This window comes from Carassius auratus, chromosome 36 (assembly GCF_003368295.1).
Source record: "Carassius auratus strain Wakin chromosome 36, ASM336829v1, whole genome shotgun sequence".
Taxonomy (NCBI): domain Eukaryota; kingdom Metazoa; phylum Chordata; class Actinopteri; order Cypriniformes; family Cyprinidae; genus Carassius; species Carassius auratus.
The window spans coordinates 2,384,869-2,401,524 of NC_039278.1; the positions used below are offsets into that span (position 1 = coordinate 2,384,869).

The window sequence follows — 16,656 nt, forward strand, 5'->3', positions numbered from 1 at the left end:
GTTCAAATGTAAGTGTAAGATATTCATTTTAGAGTGTAAACAGTTTCAGTGTTTATAATGGGACATTTTGAGATAGCTTGAATTGTCTTGACTGATCATTTTATATTTTTTTTGATGATTTTGAATGATGATTAATGTAAATGTTCTTTGCTCTCTGTACAATGAAAGAGTTAATAATTCTATTGCATGTAATATTTTTTTCATGATGTGATTCTTATAAGATAAAATTAAGGTATGTAACCCTCATTATTATTATTATATCTATTTGTAGGATATTTGTTATTCTTTTACTGCATACTACTAGTAAGAAATGATAAATAAGAGACTATTTTCATACTTTTAAATTATAATACCAGTTTTGACCTTTTATGTTAGGTTTTTTTTCCATTTAAATGCACATCTGTTCTAAGCGGATTATGTCATTAAATCTTATTATCAAATTATCACATGAAGCCATATTAATAAAGCCATTTATTGCCGTGTTTATTCTGTTTGGTTTTGATAATAATGGTACGGTCACATTCACCATTGTTCATCAATTTTTCGCTTGTGAAATGCATTAATTTCAACAGGAATCTGCTAAAGTATTCAAAACAGACAACGTTTTATGTGATATTTCACAGAGACTGCTAAATTAAGTGTTTTTTTAGCAAAATGCATTTCAGATTAGGTTATTACGTTTTCTTTTATGCAGAATAAAATAATAATTATAATAAACTGACTGGTGTACTCATTTGTAAGTCACTTTGGATGAAAGCATCTGATAAATGACTGAAAGCAAATGTAAATATATGGTTCCAGTTATTCTTCCTTTTTGTGTTTTTTATGTTTTGTAACACTTTAAATGAATAAGCGGAGGATCATTAAACCTAACCACCTAACCACGTTTTCACATGATTCCTTTAACATTACACCAAGCTACAACAACAGCTGAAGTGTGAATGGTGCTTCATGAGCCACAGTGCACCCTCTGTTGGAGAAAAAGACTTCAAGTTGTACACGCATCAGCCATTCTACTACTTTCAGTTCATTCAGCACCCTGAACTTCCTCAATTCTCATACATGTGAACAGGGAAGTTAACTATTCTCTTAGGATTTAATGATTTTAATTATAACTTCTTGTGACATATATGACAATACTGCCTTCCTATTCATGTAAATATACTGGATTATTCTGCAAAAGTACATACATGTAAAATTTTATTGTCTTCTAAAGCTGTTAAGATAACACTCACATTTGTGTTAAGGAATAGCTCAGCCAAAAATAAAATGCTTTTATAATTTCACATGACTTTCTTTCGAACATGGAACACAACATTGATGTGAAATAATTCTTTTACAATTCTGGTGATCTGGTGACAGAGCATCTGGTGATCTGGTGATTGGTATCAGAATTTTCTTTAAAAGACATAATCTCCATGTTTTAATATTTGTTTCACACTCCTTTAAATAATTGTTTTTATCTAAATGCATTTCTGTCATTCCTGGATCAAATTTACCACTTTTATATGTCTTTAAAATGAGCAAATCGCAATTCTCAGATGTCCAAATTTAGCAGCTTAGCAAATAAATAAGTGAATTAATTGAACTACATAAATATAGAACAGATTGCATGGCATATGGTGTAACAAGAATCTGTCCCACTTTATATTAAATATCCCTAATACTGGTGTACTTACATAGTAACTAGATGTGTATACTATGTAACCACAGTGTAAATACACATTAGTACATAGTATCTACAGCTGTAATGTTTGTGTAACTACACATATGTAATAACCCACTGAATGGTGTGTGTCAGTACAAATGTGTAACAGGACATTGGTAACATTTTTTGGTAATGAAAAAACAAATGTGTATCAGGACTATTAGCACTTTTTGGTAAAGAAAGTGTTACACTTTATATTAGCATCATGTAACTACTCTGATGTTACACAGCAGTGGCCAGTAAATTAGGCTTTACATATACATTGTGGTTGGTGTCCACTTTATATTGAGGACAGTTCCTGGGAAGTTACCATGTAAGATCACAGCTATTACAGTGGTGCACCAACTACAACTCGAGATCCAACTCCATCTCCACCACTTGAACATTATGAGCTTCACAAACCTCAGGCTAAAAAACAACTAAATGTACAGCTGTTTAAATAGTTTGCTAAAGACTATTGTTCATGTTTTTGAAGCTTGTACTATCTATCCACGAAATACAAAAAAAAAAAAAAAATTCTAAAAAGAATTACTTCCATAAACCAATCAAAAATTCCTTATACATTATGGCCTTGGTAGCAGAGAAAGCTGGTTGGTTATATTTTGGGCCTGGTCTTTGTTTAGTAGGGACTTGGCCCAGGTTTGCCACCTTCTGCTTGGTTGTAGGAGCTGGCAGAGCTACCAGACTGGTCCTGATGGTCAATGGACTCGTAGGCATCTCTGTTTCGAGTTATCTTTGGAAAACCTGAAATTAAAAGATAAAAACAAACTGTGAAATTTTGCATTGCAATTACTCAACAGTAATTTCAGTTTGTATTATTAAAATATATTGTGATTATAAGATACATCATAATTGTACTTGTTTTAGAAATTGCATTCTAATTGAAAAAGACTCAATGGCATTCCTCAGCTGCATAACTGGAACATCGCAACACAATCTAATGGCAGTTAGTAACTGTTTTACATTTTTGCAAATTGTATGAATTCATTCCTTCATTCCTTCATTTTTGTATGTCCCATTGGCAATTAGGGGTTTAGGGGTGAGTATATATATATTTAGTTTGATTCTCTTCATATGAATTCTTACAAATGCATGTTTTCCATGAGATTGGGCTCAACATTCAGGCACATGTTAATGAGAGTTAAACACTTATTGCAAAACAAAAAACTTACATATTTTTTTGTACACACCATATAATTCCTGGATATCTGCCGCATATGTAATGTACACAGGTAGCACTGGAGCAATATGCTAGCCTTATCTTCTTTATTCTCCCTGAAGATTCCCTTTTGATAGATTAACTGAAGAAAACCCATCACACCTCAACAGAATACCAATGAAGAGATGGTTTCACTGTGGCATTCAGGCACAGAGGTGAATGTTCTCAATTACATTATAGGCCTGATATCTCAGGCATGAGAAAGTGCTTCTTTAAAAACAAAACATCATTCAAGAAAAAGGATCAATTTGCTATTGCTTCCATTTATTAAAACAACTTGAAAAATCAAGGGTCAATAAATCATTTCAAATAACACAATTATCTTATATAGTGCAATAAAAACCCAGGCAAATATTGACTGGTAAGACAGTGTAGTAAATTAGCACTTCTGTGACCATTCAGGCATAAAATACTACATACAGCTAGAAAATAATGCCTGGTTTACGTGGTGCGGTCCTTAATAATGTTCTTGTAAGGTTTCAACACAGAGACCCCGCACCCAGTTTTACAACCAACCCAAAACTTTATTTTCTCTTGAACACTTTATAATAACTTACAATTTAACACATGAAACTGCCGAATTTAAGTTCCTTTATGGGAATTAAAAAGAAAAAATGCATCAAAACGTGCATTTGTCAACTCCAGAGGATTAACATGACCAACCAAATACTACTTCCTTTTGCTTTCAATTTCTGTCAATTTCTCAGTGAAAGTAAATCAAAGTAAATCCTAATCCCTTTATTTCAGTATAAGGGCACCTTTTACTGTATTTTAAGATCTTTTGTCAGGTGCTTAAATTCCTCACACCACAGTATTGTCATACAGAGAAATCCTTGCTTTTTTTAATCATACAGTAGATGATGTGCTCAATAGAGACAACTTAGCAAACTATTTTGAGACTATGTGACATGTTGCCGTATTATTATTATAATAATAATAATAATAATAATAATAATTTAACCATGAAAATGGAAATATACTAAATATTTTTATCCGTTTTCTGTATATCGAGTTGCAGGGGTGCATGGAGCCTACTGTTCCGGGCCAGAGGCAAGTAAATAACCTGAATGCATGGTCAGTAAATATTTAGAATTATATAAATCCATTATGTAAGGGAAATGCATGGCTAGTAAATTTTAAACGATTTTAATGCACAACATGAGGCCAAAAACCACCTGCTATACATTATCCCGCTTATACCATTGTCATTTCTACAAATGAAGCTGTGAGTTTATTTACTTAAACAAAAAATAAAACATCAACAGGTGTTTACATTTCCAAACAGCACAGCAGTAATGACTTTATGAACTACTTCCAAGATCGTTACTATTAGAGATAAAAGTGTAACCAAGCATCCGTCAGCTATAGTATCACATCAGATATAGATATGGATTCCCTGAGGAACAGTTCCACTCATTCTCTACCATAGGAGAGGAAGAATTGTATAAACTTGTTAAATCATCTAAACCAACAACATGCGATGCTTCCAGAAGTCATAGATCTTCTTCTGACTATTATTAATTCATCATTGTCATTAGGATATGACCCCAAAACCTCATTAAGCCTCTCATTAAAAAAACAAAACTTGACCCCAAAGAACTACAGACCGATCTCTATACTCCCTTTTCTATCCAAGCTAATAGAAAAGGTAATCCTCACAATTATATTCCTTTTTAGAGAAAAATGGTATCTGTTTGTATATCCATTCAGGATTTAGACCGTTTCATAGTACTGAGAGTTACAAATTACCTGCTCTTATCATCTGATCGTGGTTGTATCTCTCTATAATGCTACTTGATCTTAGTGCTGCGATCGACACTATTGACCACAAAATGCTTTTGCATAGACTAGAAAACTTTGTTGGCATTAGTGGAAGTGCATTAGCATGGTTTAAATCATACTTAACTGACCACCATCAATTCCGAGCAGTGTATGAAGAGGTATCATATCGATCACAAGAGCAGTATGGAGTACCTCAAGGCTCAGTACTAGGGCCATTACTTTCACACTTTACATGCTACCCCTAGTAGATATCATCAGGAAACATGGTTTTAGCTTTCACTGTTTGGCTGATAACACTCAACTCCATAGAAATTTGCGGCCCGACAAAACATACCAATCTGAAAAACTAACGGAATGCATAGTCAATGTAAAAAAATGGATGATAAGTGATTTCTTACTGCTAAATTCTGAAGAAAAAAAAACAGAGGTGGTAATTATTTGGACCTCCGTATGTAATAACCTAGTACACTGTCTGAGACTGGATGGCTGCTCTGTCAGTTCTTCGTCATCAGTTAGGAACCTAGGTGAGCTATTTGAATGTAATCTTTCCTTTGAAAGCTACATTTCTAGCATTTGTAAAACTGCATATTTCCATCTCAAAAAAATATAAAGGTGCTTCTCACTAAATTAGAATGTCGAGGAAAAGTGCATTTATTTCAGTAATTCAACTAAACTTGTGAAACTCATGTATTAAATAAATTCAATGCACACAGACTGAAGTAGTTTAAGTCTCTGGTACTTTTAATTGTGATGATTTGGGCTCACATTTAACAAAAACCCACCAATTCTCAACAAATAAAAATACTTCATAAGACCAATAAAAAAACATTTTTAGTGAATTGTTGGCCTACTGGAAAGTATGTTAATTTACTGTACATGTGTGAATTGTTGGTCTACTGGAAAGTATGTTAATTTACTGTACATGTACTCAATACTTGGTAGGGGCTCTTTTTGCTTTAATTACTGCCTCAATTCAGCGTGGCATGGAGGTGATCAGTTTATGGCACTGCTGTGGTGGTATGGAAGCCCAGGTATCTCTGACAGTGGTCTTCAGCTCATCTGAATTGTTTGGTCTCTTGATTCTCATCTTCCTCTTGACAATACCCCATAGATTCTCTATGGGTTTCAGGTCTGGTGAGTTTGCTGGCCAGTGAAACACACCAACACCATGGTCATTTAACAACTTTTGGTGCTTTTGGCAGTGTGGGCAGGTGCCAAATTCTGCTGGAAAATGAAATCAGCATCTTCAAAAAGCTGATCAGCAGAAGGAAGCATGAAGTGCTCCAAGATTTCTTAGTAAACGGGTGCAGTGACTTTGGTTTTCTAAAAACACAATGGACCAACACCAGCAGATGACATTGTACCCCAAATCATCACAGATTGTGGAACCTTAACACTGGACTTCAAGCAACTTAGCTATAAGCTTCTCCACCTTTCCTCTAGACTCTAGGACCTTGGTTTCCAAATGAAATACAAAACTTGCTATCATCTGAAAAATGTACTTTGGATCACTGAGCAACAGTCCATTTCTTCTCCTTAACCCAGGTAAGACGCCTCTGATGTTGTCTGTGGTACAGGAATGCCTTAACAAGAGGAATATGACAACTGTATCCAAATTCATTGACACCACACTGTGTGTGATGGCTCTTGATGCCTGAGTCTGTCCTCCAAAAAAAAGACCATATAGGTAATTTGTGCAAGCACCTTATTACAACCTATATATTCGTTTTAAAGTTAAGTGGCCTTTAGCGGGCGTAAAAATTATTACATTATCGTGTTGCGTCTGTCATCATGAAATACGTATAACGTCATTACCAATCAAAATGCACATTTATTTAAATGCAATGTGTGGACTTTTTACACCTATCTCATAGTATTTCATACATATTTTACTAGGTGGCTTATTCATTCGAATGAACGCACCTAACCCCACCCCTAAACCTAATGCTCACAGAAATCATGCTAAATTATGATTTATTGAGCATATACATTTTACATGCACGTCCGTTCCCTATGATAGCATGATTGCATATCAAGGTATAACACAATAATCTACTAACTGAGCTACACGAAATGCAAATCAGAGTGCAAATAAAAGAGTACAAAACATTAATATGAAAACCACCTTTTGCCGATAGGGGCGCAATTGTAGTATACGCTCTGATGGGTCGTATTTCAGGGATTTTGACAAACGACCTATACAAGCGTTTTGGTTAGAGGACAGGTTGTGATGCCTTGATCCCAGCCTCAGTGCATTCCTTGTGAAGTTCTTTAAAATTCTTAAATCCAGTTTGTTTGACAATCCTTATAAGGCTGCAATTCTCTTGGTTGGTTGTGCATCTTTTTCTTCCATACTTTTTTTTTTCGTTCCACTCAACTTTCTGTTAACATGCTTGGATACAGCACTCTATGAACAGCCAGCTTATGGCAATGATTTTTTGTGACTTACACTCCTTCCTTCTGAAGGGTTCAATGATTGTCAGAGACCATTCTGAAGGCTCAGGAAACTTTTGCAAGTTTTTTGAGTTGATTAGCTGATTGGCATGTCATCATATTCTAATTTGTTGAGATAGTGAATTGGTGGGTTTTTGTTAAATGTGACCCAAAATCATAATAATACCAAAGACTTCAACTACTACAATCTGTGTGCATTGAATTTATTTAATACGAATTGAATTACTGAAATAAATGAACTTTTCCTCGACATTCTAATTTATTGAGAAGCACCTGTACACCTAAATTACGACCTATGAACTCAATGCCACATGCAGAAACGTTAATTTGTCCAAAATGCAGCAGCTAGAGTTCTTACGAGAACCAGGAAGTATGACCATATTAGCCTGGTTCTGTCAACACTGCACTGGCTCCATATTAAACATTGTATAGATAAAATCTTGCTTATTACTTATAAAGCCCTAAATGGTTTAGCACCTCAGTATTTGAATGAGCTCTTATTGCATTACAATCCTTCATGTCTACTGCTTTCTTAAAACTCTGGCAATTTGATAATACAGTACCTAGAATTTCAAAATCAACTGCAGGTTACAGATCCTTTTGAGATTGAGCGCCAAAACTCTGTAATAACCTACCTAATATTGTTTGGGAAGCAGACACTCTCTGTCAGTTGAAATCTAGATTAAAGATCCACGTCTTCAACCTGGCTTACACATAACACATATTTCTAATATTAAAATCTGTTAAAGGATTTCTAGGCTGCATTAATTGTGACAACTGGAACTGGGAACACTTTCAAAAAGAGACAATGTAATTGCTTCATCGTTAGAAGAATGGCATCTATGCTAATGTTAGTGGTTACTGCAGTTACCCGGATCCAGTATGTAGCCAGCCCAGATGGTGGATCAGCAACTAGAGAGGACCTCTACAGCCCTGAGTGTCAGCGGGGACCAGGACAACTAGATGCACCACAGAGACAGATCCCCATTATAGACCTTGTCTCCTAGATGGTCACCAGGAGAAGACCACAAGAAGCAGATGAGTCCTCTGGACAATGTGACTTTGCTGAAGCCTGGAATTTAACTACTCGTTTGGTCTGGCCAGCAAATTTTGTATCTAGTCATTTTGTTTTGTGTGTTGTATTGAGTCGTAGTTGTTTAGCTCCATAGAGCTAATAAACATTAGTGTACATTAAAACCTTCTTGTCTCTGCCCTTCCTGGTAGCAAACCTGTGTGTCTAAAATCTGTTAAGTGGTTAGTTCCCCTCACTTTAAAGGGGTGGCGTAGTCAGCATTAATGCATCACCTTAGGGTTTTGGTACTCCTGCTGTATTATTCTCCTCCCGTTCTGCTACACTTAGTAGGGGACACTTAATATCCAGCGATATCATCGACTTGATTGCACAGATCCTATTTAAACTGAACTGATCACTGAATTTAATGATGAACTGTCTTTAACTTAAAGTTGAGTGTTTACTATTGTTATTTTGCATTATTGACACTATTTTCATATGTAATACTGTAAAGTGCTTTGACACAATCATTATTGTTAAAGCACTATATAAATAAAGGTGACTTAAACAGTGATTTATACATCGTTTTTTTGCAGAGGAATATAATGTAGTGATCCAGTGTATATAACTCTATTTTATTAAAAGTTGCAGAGCAATGTGTCTGTGCTCCTGAATGTTTCTCTGTGTGCGTGATGCGATCTATGATCTCTTTCTCTCTAAATTCTGTAATTTTCTGGGTATGAAAACAGAATTGATGATTCTACTGAAACCTCATGTAAACACACAGACACACAAACACACACACACACACACAGAGTAAACAAATGTAATGAACATCAAGAAAAAAGAATGCACAAAGAACAAAAAAACACTTACACAAGACATTAGAATGCAGGAAATAATATGAAGTGCTAAAAAACATAAATATCAAGAAGTAATGTGAAGAAGATAAGAAGATGAAAATGAGTCAACATAAAATACACCACGGCAGCTCAGGGATGGCAACTTCCTGTTTTAGAGGAAGCTGAACAGGACTGCAGGAGGAAAAGGAAGGAAGGTTCAGTAGCGACGGCTGAGCAGTGTGCTATCAGCACTATCTGTGGTGCAGCGACTGTCCACGGAGGTTTCCAGGTCTGAGAGACAGATACAGAAGACAACAGCAAGCAGGGCAGTAAATGAAGACAGGAAGTCAAGACAGATTATGAAGGACAGGAACATACACAATGATGATAAATAAATGATGAACACACAAAATAGGCCTGGATTTTACACACACCTTTCTAATGCTGATAGGTGGAGATAACATGACCAATCAAATACTGCTTCCTTTATCTCGGTAACACTCTATTATTGGATATTCATTTGTGGATTAAAAGAATAACGGCAGACTGCATTTCCCTTATTGGGAATCTCTTGTTTACTCTGATACTGAAGCCTGATTTCTCCATGTTTGTGTAGCTGCACAAACCAATGGCACTTCAACCGCCAAAAGGGGAGGAGCCAACCTGTATATCCCTGTGTTCTTTCCAAATGGCTCATCCCTATGCCCTAATCCCTTCAAAGGTTTTACCCTCTGGAGTGAGAGCTAGGAAGGAATGAAGGGTGTAGGGGTCAAAAAACTATATATTTTTTTTGGGAATGCACTTCGTCACCTTAAGGAGGCACAGGCGTAGACATGGGTTTCAGCTGTCACATTCCTTGTGTCAAGCCACTCTTGAACAACAGACATCGTCAGAAGCGTCTCGCTTCAAAATGGAGATGCAGTTTTCATTTTCCAACAGGACTTGGCCCCTGCACACAGTGCCAAAGCTTCCAGTACCTGGTTTAAGGACCATGGTATCCCTGTTCTTAATTGGCCAGCAAACTCGACTGACCTTAACCCCATAGAAAATCTATGGAGTATTGTGAAGAGGAAGATGCGATATGCCAGACTCAACAATGCAGAAGAGCTGAAGGCCACTATCAGAGCAACCTGGGCTCTCATAACACCTGAGCAGTGCCACAGACTGATCGACTCCATGCCACACCGCACTGCTGCAGTAATTCAGGCAAAAGGAGCCCCAACTAAGTATTGAGTGCTGTACATGCTCATACTTATAATTTTCATACTTTTAAGTGGGCCAAGATTTCTAAAAATCCTTTCTTTGTATTGGTCTTAAGCAGTGTTGAGGGTAACGAGTTACAAAGTAATGAATTAGAGTAACTATATTACTTTTTTGGGTAACGAAGTAATGTAACGCATTACACTAATAATATTGGTAACTACACTACTTTACTAGACTATAGGAGTGCGCTTTCCTGTGTTATACATGCCGTGTTTGCCTGTGTGTAAAGTTTTGGGCCGGGTTTCCCGATAACGACAGATCTTAACGCTTAAGAGTGTTTTCTACGAGTAATTTTACAATCGTTCATTATTGTTTGACGTGCGTTTCCCAACATTGCACGTAAAGCAATCGCACAGCTGTGCTTTAACTTTCAACTGGTGCATGCGAAAAGTTAACTTATAAGTTAACTAACTTAACTTCCAGTCTGTGTTGTGCATATCGGTCTGGCTGCGGTGCCTTCTGCAAACGCAGTTAAAGTTAAGGTGATGAGTAGACTGAAGTTGGACTCAGGTGGTTGTGATGTGGGATGTGTTTCCCATACATTTATTTATTTTTGGAGACTCACTACGATTTTAAAACTAAACCATTTTCCAAAAGGCTTTGTTTACAGCTGTTATTGGGGAAACCTCTATTTCTCTAGCTTTAAAGCATCTCCTGCTTAACATTTCTTCCATGTTTTATTTTTAATAGTAAATCCCCTCTGTTTACCAAAAAATAAAGCTTGCTTAATTTTCAATAATTAAAAGAACATCTAAATTAATGTTTTATGCCTTCATTTGATAACCAGAAAAATGTAAATACACAACAGAATTTTTTGAGGGAATTTTTTTTTTAATAAGGCTATTTTAAGAAAAAATTATAAATGAAGTTGTTTTATGCATTTAAATAATGACACATGCTAAAAAAAAAATCTAACATATGGTGAAGAAAAAATAAAACATTTCATAGGGCCCTAAAATTTTTTTTTACTTTTAATAAATTGCTGTGAAAATGTATAAATTAATTAGACAAGCTTTTTGATTAATAAAATTAAATGTAACCATTAAAAAGGAGTTGAGAAAAAAATAAAAAATAAAACAGAATTAGTAATATGTAGTGTAATAAGTAGTGAATAAGTAATAAGTAGTGAAGTTACTTTTCAAATGCAGTAACTAGTAAAGTAATCCCATTACAATTTACAGAAGTAACTAGTAACTAGTAACTAATAAAAAAATTTAGTAACTACCCCAAAACTGATCTTAAGTTAAATTCTAATTTACTGAGATACTGAATTTGGGATTTCCCTTTGTTGTCGGTTATAATCATCAAAATTAAAAGAAATAAACACTTGAAATATATCAGTCTGTGTGTAATGAATGACTATAATATACAAGTTTCACTTTTTAAATGGAATTAGTGAAATAAATCAACTTATTATATGACCAGCACCTGTATTTTTGTTGGAGTACAATTTAGATTTGACCATAATAATGTACCATATAAATATGACAGTAGTATAGAAAAATACTATACATGCATTTATCGGTTAAGTCAAACTCTGTGAAACCAAACAACTTCCCTGTGCAAAGGATCATGGGGGCCAGAAGTGTCCATCAGTTTATACCCTTTAAAATCCTTCATTCAGAAGGGCCCTTTATAATGGCCAGTTTTGATGGCCATGGCCATGGCTCCAGCACCACCTTTGGCTTAATTAATTTTCTATGGGTACAAGGCAAACTCCTCTCAATGAGAGAAGTTCATATGCAGGCAGATCTACAAGATGTTTTATGGTCAGTCTTTGCTGACTGGTGAACAGCATGGAAAGAGGACTCATCATCTTGTGATGTGTCTCACATGTTAACCTTGCTACAAGAGCTGATGGATAAAGGCTGCAACCCTTCCACGCTCAAATTATATGTGACAGCCACCGCGGCGAATCATTCAAATCATGGCTGCCCAATCAGTCAGAAGAAACAATTTAGTCTTTAAGTTTCTGAGGAGAGCTCAGAGACTGAGCCCACCTCGTCCTCATACTATGTCAACTTGGGACATGTCTATAGTCCCCAGGGCCCTACAGGACCCTTGCTTTGAGCCGCTCCAGTTGGCTGACTTGTGGCCCCTGTCAAGTCAGTGCTTCCTGTCTTGAGTTTGGGCCTAACGACTGTAGATTCTTCCTCATACTGAGTAAAAGCTATATGCAGAAAGTGCTCTCCCCTCTGTTAGAGCACAAGTCAACACTAGTGGTTGACCGATATATCGGAAAAACTTATCAGCCGATGCTTATATTTGAAAAAAAAAAGTCAAATATAAGCATCGGCTGATAAGTTTTTCTGCTTGGCCGATGTGTTTGAGGCGGGACTTTTATTTTGATGACATTGAGAACACAGAACACAGTTCACAATCTCCCTCTTGTTCTCTGTCACAATTAACAGTTCAGTCTACTATGGATAGAAGTCTGTCTAATAATTGGTTACAGTGTTAACTTCCATTTGAATTATATCTTTATTAAATATTTATTTATTTGTGAAAATTACTTTGTCATCTAAAGTATGTTTATTTTACACCTTTATCTTTTATTCCATTGTCAAATGATTTCAAATTTTCAATAAATGGGGTCCCACTTTATATTAGGTGGCCTTAACTACTATGTACTTACATAAAAAATAAGTATAATGTACTTATTGTTTTCATATTGTATTGTAAAACACTTTTGCTGCTATTGAGCTGGGATAGGGGTAAGGTCAGGGAGAGGGTTGGAGGTATGAGTAAGTTTAAGGGTGTGTTTAGGTGTAAAGTATGGGTCAACAGTGTAGTTATCAATGTAATTAAAGAAATTAAATACAGATGTAATTACAAGTAGTTTTTTTAATATAAGTACAATGTAAAAACATGTATGTACACAATAAGTACATTGTACTAAATTATTAATTAAAATGTAAGTACATAGTAGTTAAGGCCACTTAATATAAAGTGGGTCCAAATGGCTGCCCACTGCTCTGGGAGTGTGTTCACGGTTTGTATGTGTTCACTGCTGTGTGTGTGCACTTTGCATGGGTTAATTGCAGAGCATGAATTCTGAGTATGGGTCAGCATACTGGTCTGTATGTCACATCACTTTCACTTTCACTTCTATTGGCCCCCCTGCTTTCCAAGATATCAGCATCGGCTGTCAAAAAAACAATATCGGTCGACCACTAGTCATCACTCTTCTGGCTCCTCAATTCAGATGGTAAGCAGGGTCCCAATCCACTCTACCCGGTTCGGACTGTATGTTAAGCACTCGAGCCTGTTTAGACACTCAGAGCAGCACTTTGTGTGCTTCGGAGGCCACTATAACGGGCTGCTGGGTGCAAAGCAGAGGCAGGATAGTGGATTCTATAGCCATGGCTTACGCTTCAGCAGGCTTGCAGTGCTCTATGGGTTTGAGGGCCCACTCCACCAAAGGAATGGCCACCTTCTGAGCTTGGTCCAGCAGGATTTCTATTGGTGATATTTGTGCAGCCACTGGCTGGTTGTTGCCATGTACCTTTACCAGGTTTTAGAACTTGGACATCCCTGCCCTGCAGACACATATTATGTCTGCTTAAATCTAACTTATCACCCTATAGATGAAAAGGGTTATTTTATGTACAGTAGTCCTCAGCCTAAATGGCTTGGGATTATTATTGGCTCATGCTTACAGGAGTCCTCAGTTAGAGTGCTCCAGGGCTCAAGATGTTATGTCCATATTTGTATCATACTGTAATCATTCAAGTAGTCTATGATATCCAACAACAACAAAACACATGTAATTTTTGTGCAACAAATGCAAGTTTTTTAGGCTTTTTTTTTACTATCATTCAATATGTCGGACTTGGTTAATAAAAGACCTTGATAAATAATCCTTAAACTATATAAATGGATTAAGATCTCAACAAAACAGCTAAAATACAGAGAATAAGAAATTAACAGAATTAGTCGAAACTGGCCTGATTCCCTAGGCCCAAGCCTTGTTTTTCAGACTGCAGAGGTCAGTCAAGCTGTCTGTCTTGTCTTTTGTGTGGGCCGCTCTGTCAGAGACATCTGCTTTGAGTACAGCCCTAAAACTCAATTACCCACTCCTCTTTTTATTCATTTTGCTTGCAATTTTGAGTGAAATGCTCTGCTTGTACTCCACAATCAGTGGCCTATTAATTATAATGCATAAATAGTCTCAATAATGCTTTAAACAAACCAAAGCAAACAATGCTGGCATTTAAACCTCACAGAAAGACTTTCACATGCATCAGAAAGCACTCTGAACCAAACTTAATCAATCACCCATTAGTCTTTCTCTCCCAGGCCTTTGGTCACCCACTTACCAAAGTTGACATTGTATTCGCCACCTCGCTCACGGTACATTTGGTAGACAAAGAAACAGGAAACAGGTTTGAGCAGCAGGTTCAGGATAGCCATGCCCCCACAAAAGCGGAACAAGTCAGTTTTTCCCCTTTCAGCAATCGCATAGTACAGCCCAAAATGAACAATATCAGTCAGGATGGTCACTGCCAAGCCAATCAAGAACTAAATGAAGGAGAGTAGAAATCAAATATTAGTATAACAAATAGACTATCTACAAACACATAAGAAGGTCAAAAAATAATCTCATCATGCTCATGGTCCATCTTATAAAATCTAATTTGATTGGCTGGCTTTAGACAACTTCCAGGAGTTGGACACAGAGATTTTTATTACACATTACACACATTACACAATCTATTTCAGATAAACAACTCTAAATGGCACACAAAACCAAACAAACTGTAATTTCTTGCTTTACATGTCAGTCAGATGCTCTTTTTCTGTCTAAGAAGGTGGTTTATACCAACAGGTAACTGTAATTTGGGCCAGACCTTATAGTCAAAATTCTGGCTATGCAAGAATCAATCTGTAGATTTCCAATCTATCCTCAATATTGAATTTTGTCTTTATAAGCCTTCATGCCCTAAAAATCAAGTTAATCTTGGATGAAGAAAGTCACACCTACCATTAATACAGCATCTATGGAGTCTCTTTGTGCAATGGCCCACACTCCCACTGCAAGAACACTCATGTTCCCCAACGCATAAGAAGTAGGAAGCCAGGGAAACGAACATGCCCTGCATACAAACATACATGTAAAATAAGTGTAAAACATTATCCATACATAAATGTTATAATATGCAATGTTTCTACAGTCAGAGCACTCAAGCTTCAAGTACCAACTAAATGCAAAGAATATTTGTGCATAGATTCAGCTGCTACTACATGAAATGTACAACACTAACTGAGAGAAGAGATCAAATAATTTATTTTTTATACAATACAATATGAACATGGCTTTAGATGTTATACACATACATTTAAAGGCTTGGATTTTCTAGTCTGAAGAAGAATTTCCATTTCTGCTGAACTAAGAACTGGATAATAAAGTTTTGCTAATGGTGAAATTCCTCAGGTTAGTGTGGGAAAACACAAACTAGAAATGCAAAAGGACCATAACTCTCACCAGAGTGTCAGTAACCAGTGAGCCAACACGATGGCCTGCAGAGAAAAAACACACACACAAACACACACACAGACACATTCACACACAGTGCAGCTCATGAGTAAATGTACAAATATGTTCTCTACACATAGGCCGTGAATCAAACCCAGTAAGTATTTAGTCATGGGCCTTTTTGGGCTTACATGCTGAAAATTGTTGCTGCACCTATGATCTGGGCATCTCTAAAATTCACAGTGCCCAAAACAAATATAAATATCTTTAATATTCCGCTCTCTTTATTACATAAATGTAATAAATGCAATGTGTTTCATATGATGAGCAAATGAACCCATACAAAAGAACGATTCTGTCCCAAATGAAGAAAATGTATGTATTTACAGCACTACTATATCAACTCAGAATCTTACTGGTTTCTGGTTATAATAATAAGATATTAATAAAGCACAACTGAGGAAATAATGTAACAAAACTGACAAAAAAGTTGCTTTAATGGATAATAGATAATAGGTAATAAGCAATAGATAATTAAGTTAATAATAAATTATCTAACAAAATTAATGTTTCCTGTATCATAAAGTGTAGAAATATTATAAATAAAACAACAATGACCTTTTTTATCTTTAAGATTTTGATGGATCATTTAGCAATGGATTTCTTTTTATATCAGTGTACTCACTGTACAACACACAAACTAAACGAAACATAATGAGACATGGATACATTACCTTGAGATTTATGGCTGGTATTTCCATAGTTTCACTGCTCCTTTATGATTTAGTGTCCCTCTGTAGTTTTCAGTATTTCTCAAAGGAAGCCTCAAACACTTTCATCATAACTGTGTAACAGAAGTTTGCCAAGCTCTCTGAAGTGACTGCAAACATAAACCATGTG

General features: G+C 36.0%; 1 protein-coding gene across 2 annotated transcripts; it reads right to left on the minus strand.

Annotated features, from left to right (window-relative positions):
- Positions 1-462: 462 nt before the first annotated feature.
- On the minus strand, positions 463-16,656 carry agtrap (angiotensin II receptor-associated protein). 2 transcript variants are annotated; one of them, XM_026220768.1, is made up of 5 exons: positions 16,491-16,651; positions 15,766-15,800; positions 15,265-15,376; positions 14,600-14,801; positions 463-2,452 (listed from the first exon to the last, which is right to left on the minus strand). In XM_026220768.1, exons 1-5 carry the CDS (start codon positions 16,515-16,517, stop codon positions 2,328-2,330), a joined length of 501 nt encoding a protein of 166 aa, XP_026076553.1. In that variant the 5' UTR covers positions 16,518-16,651; the 3' UTR covers positions 463-2,327. The 2 variants fall into 2 exon arrangements, with proteins under 2 accessions (XP_026076553.1, XP_026076554.1); XM_026220769.1 differs by lacking the exon at positions 463-2,452 and adding an exon at positions 7,374-9,308 and having other exon boundaries at positions 16,491-16,656.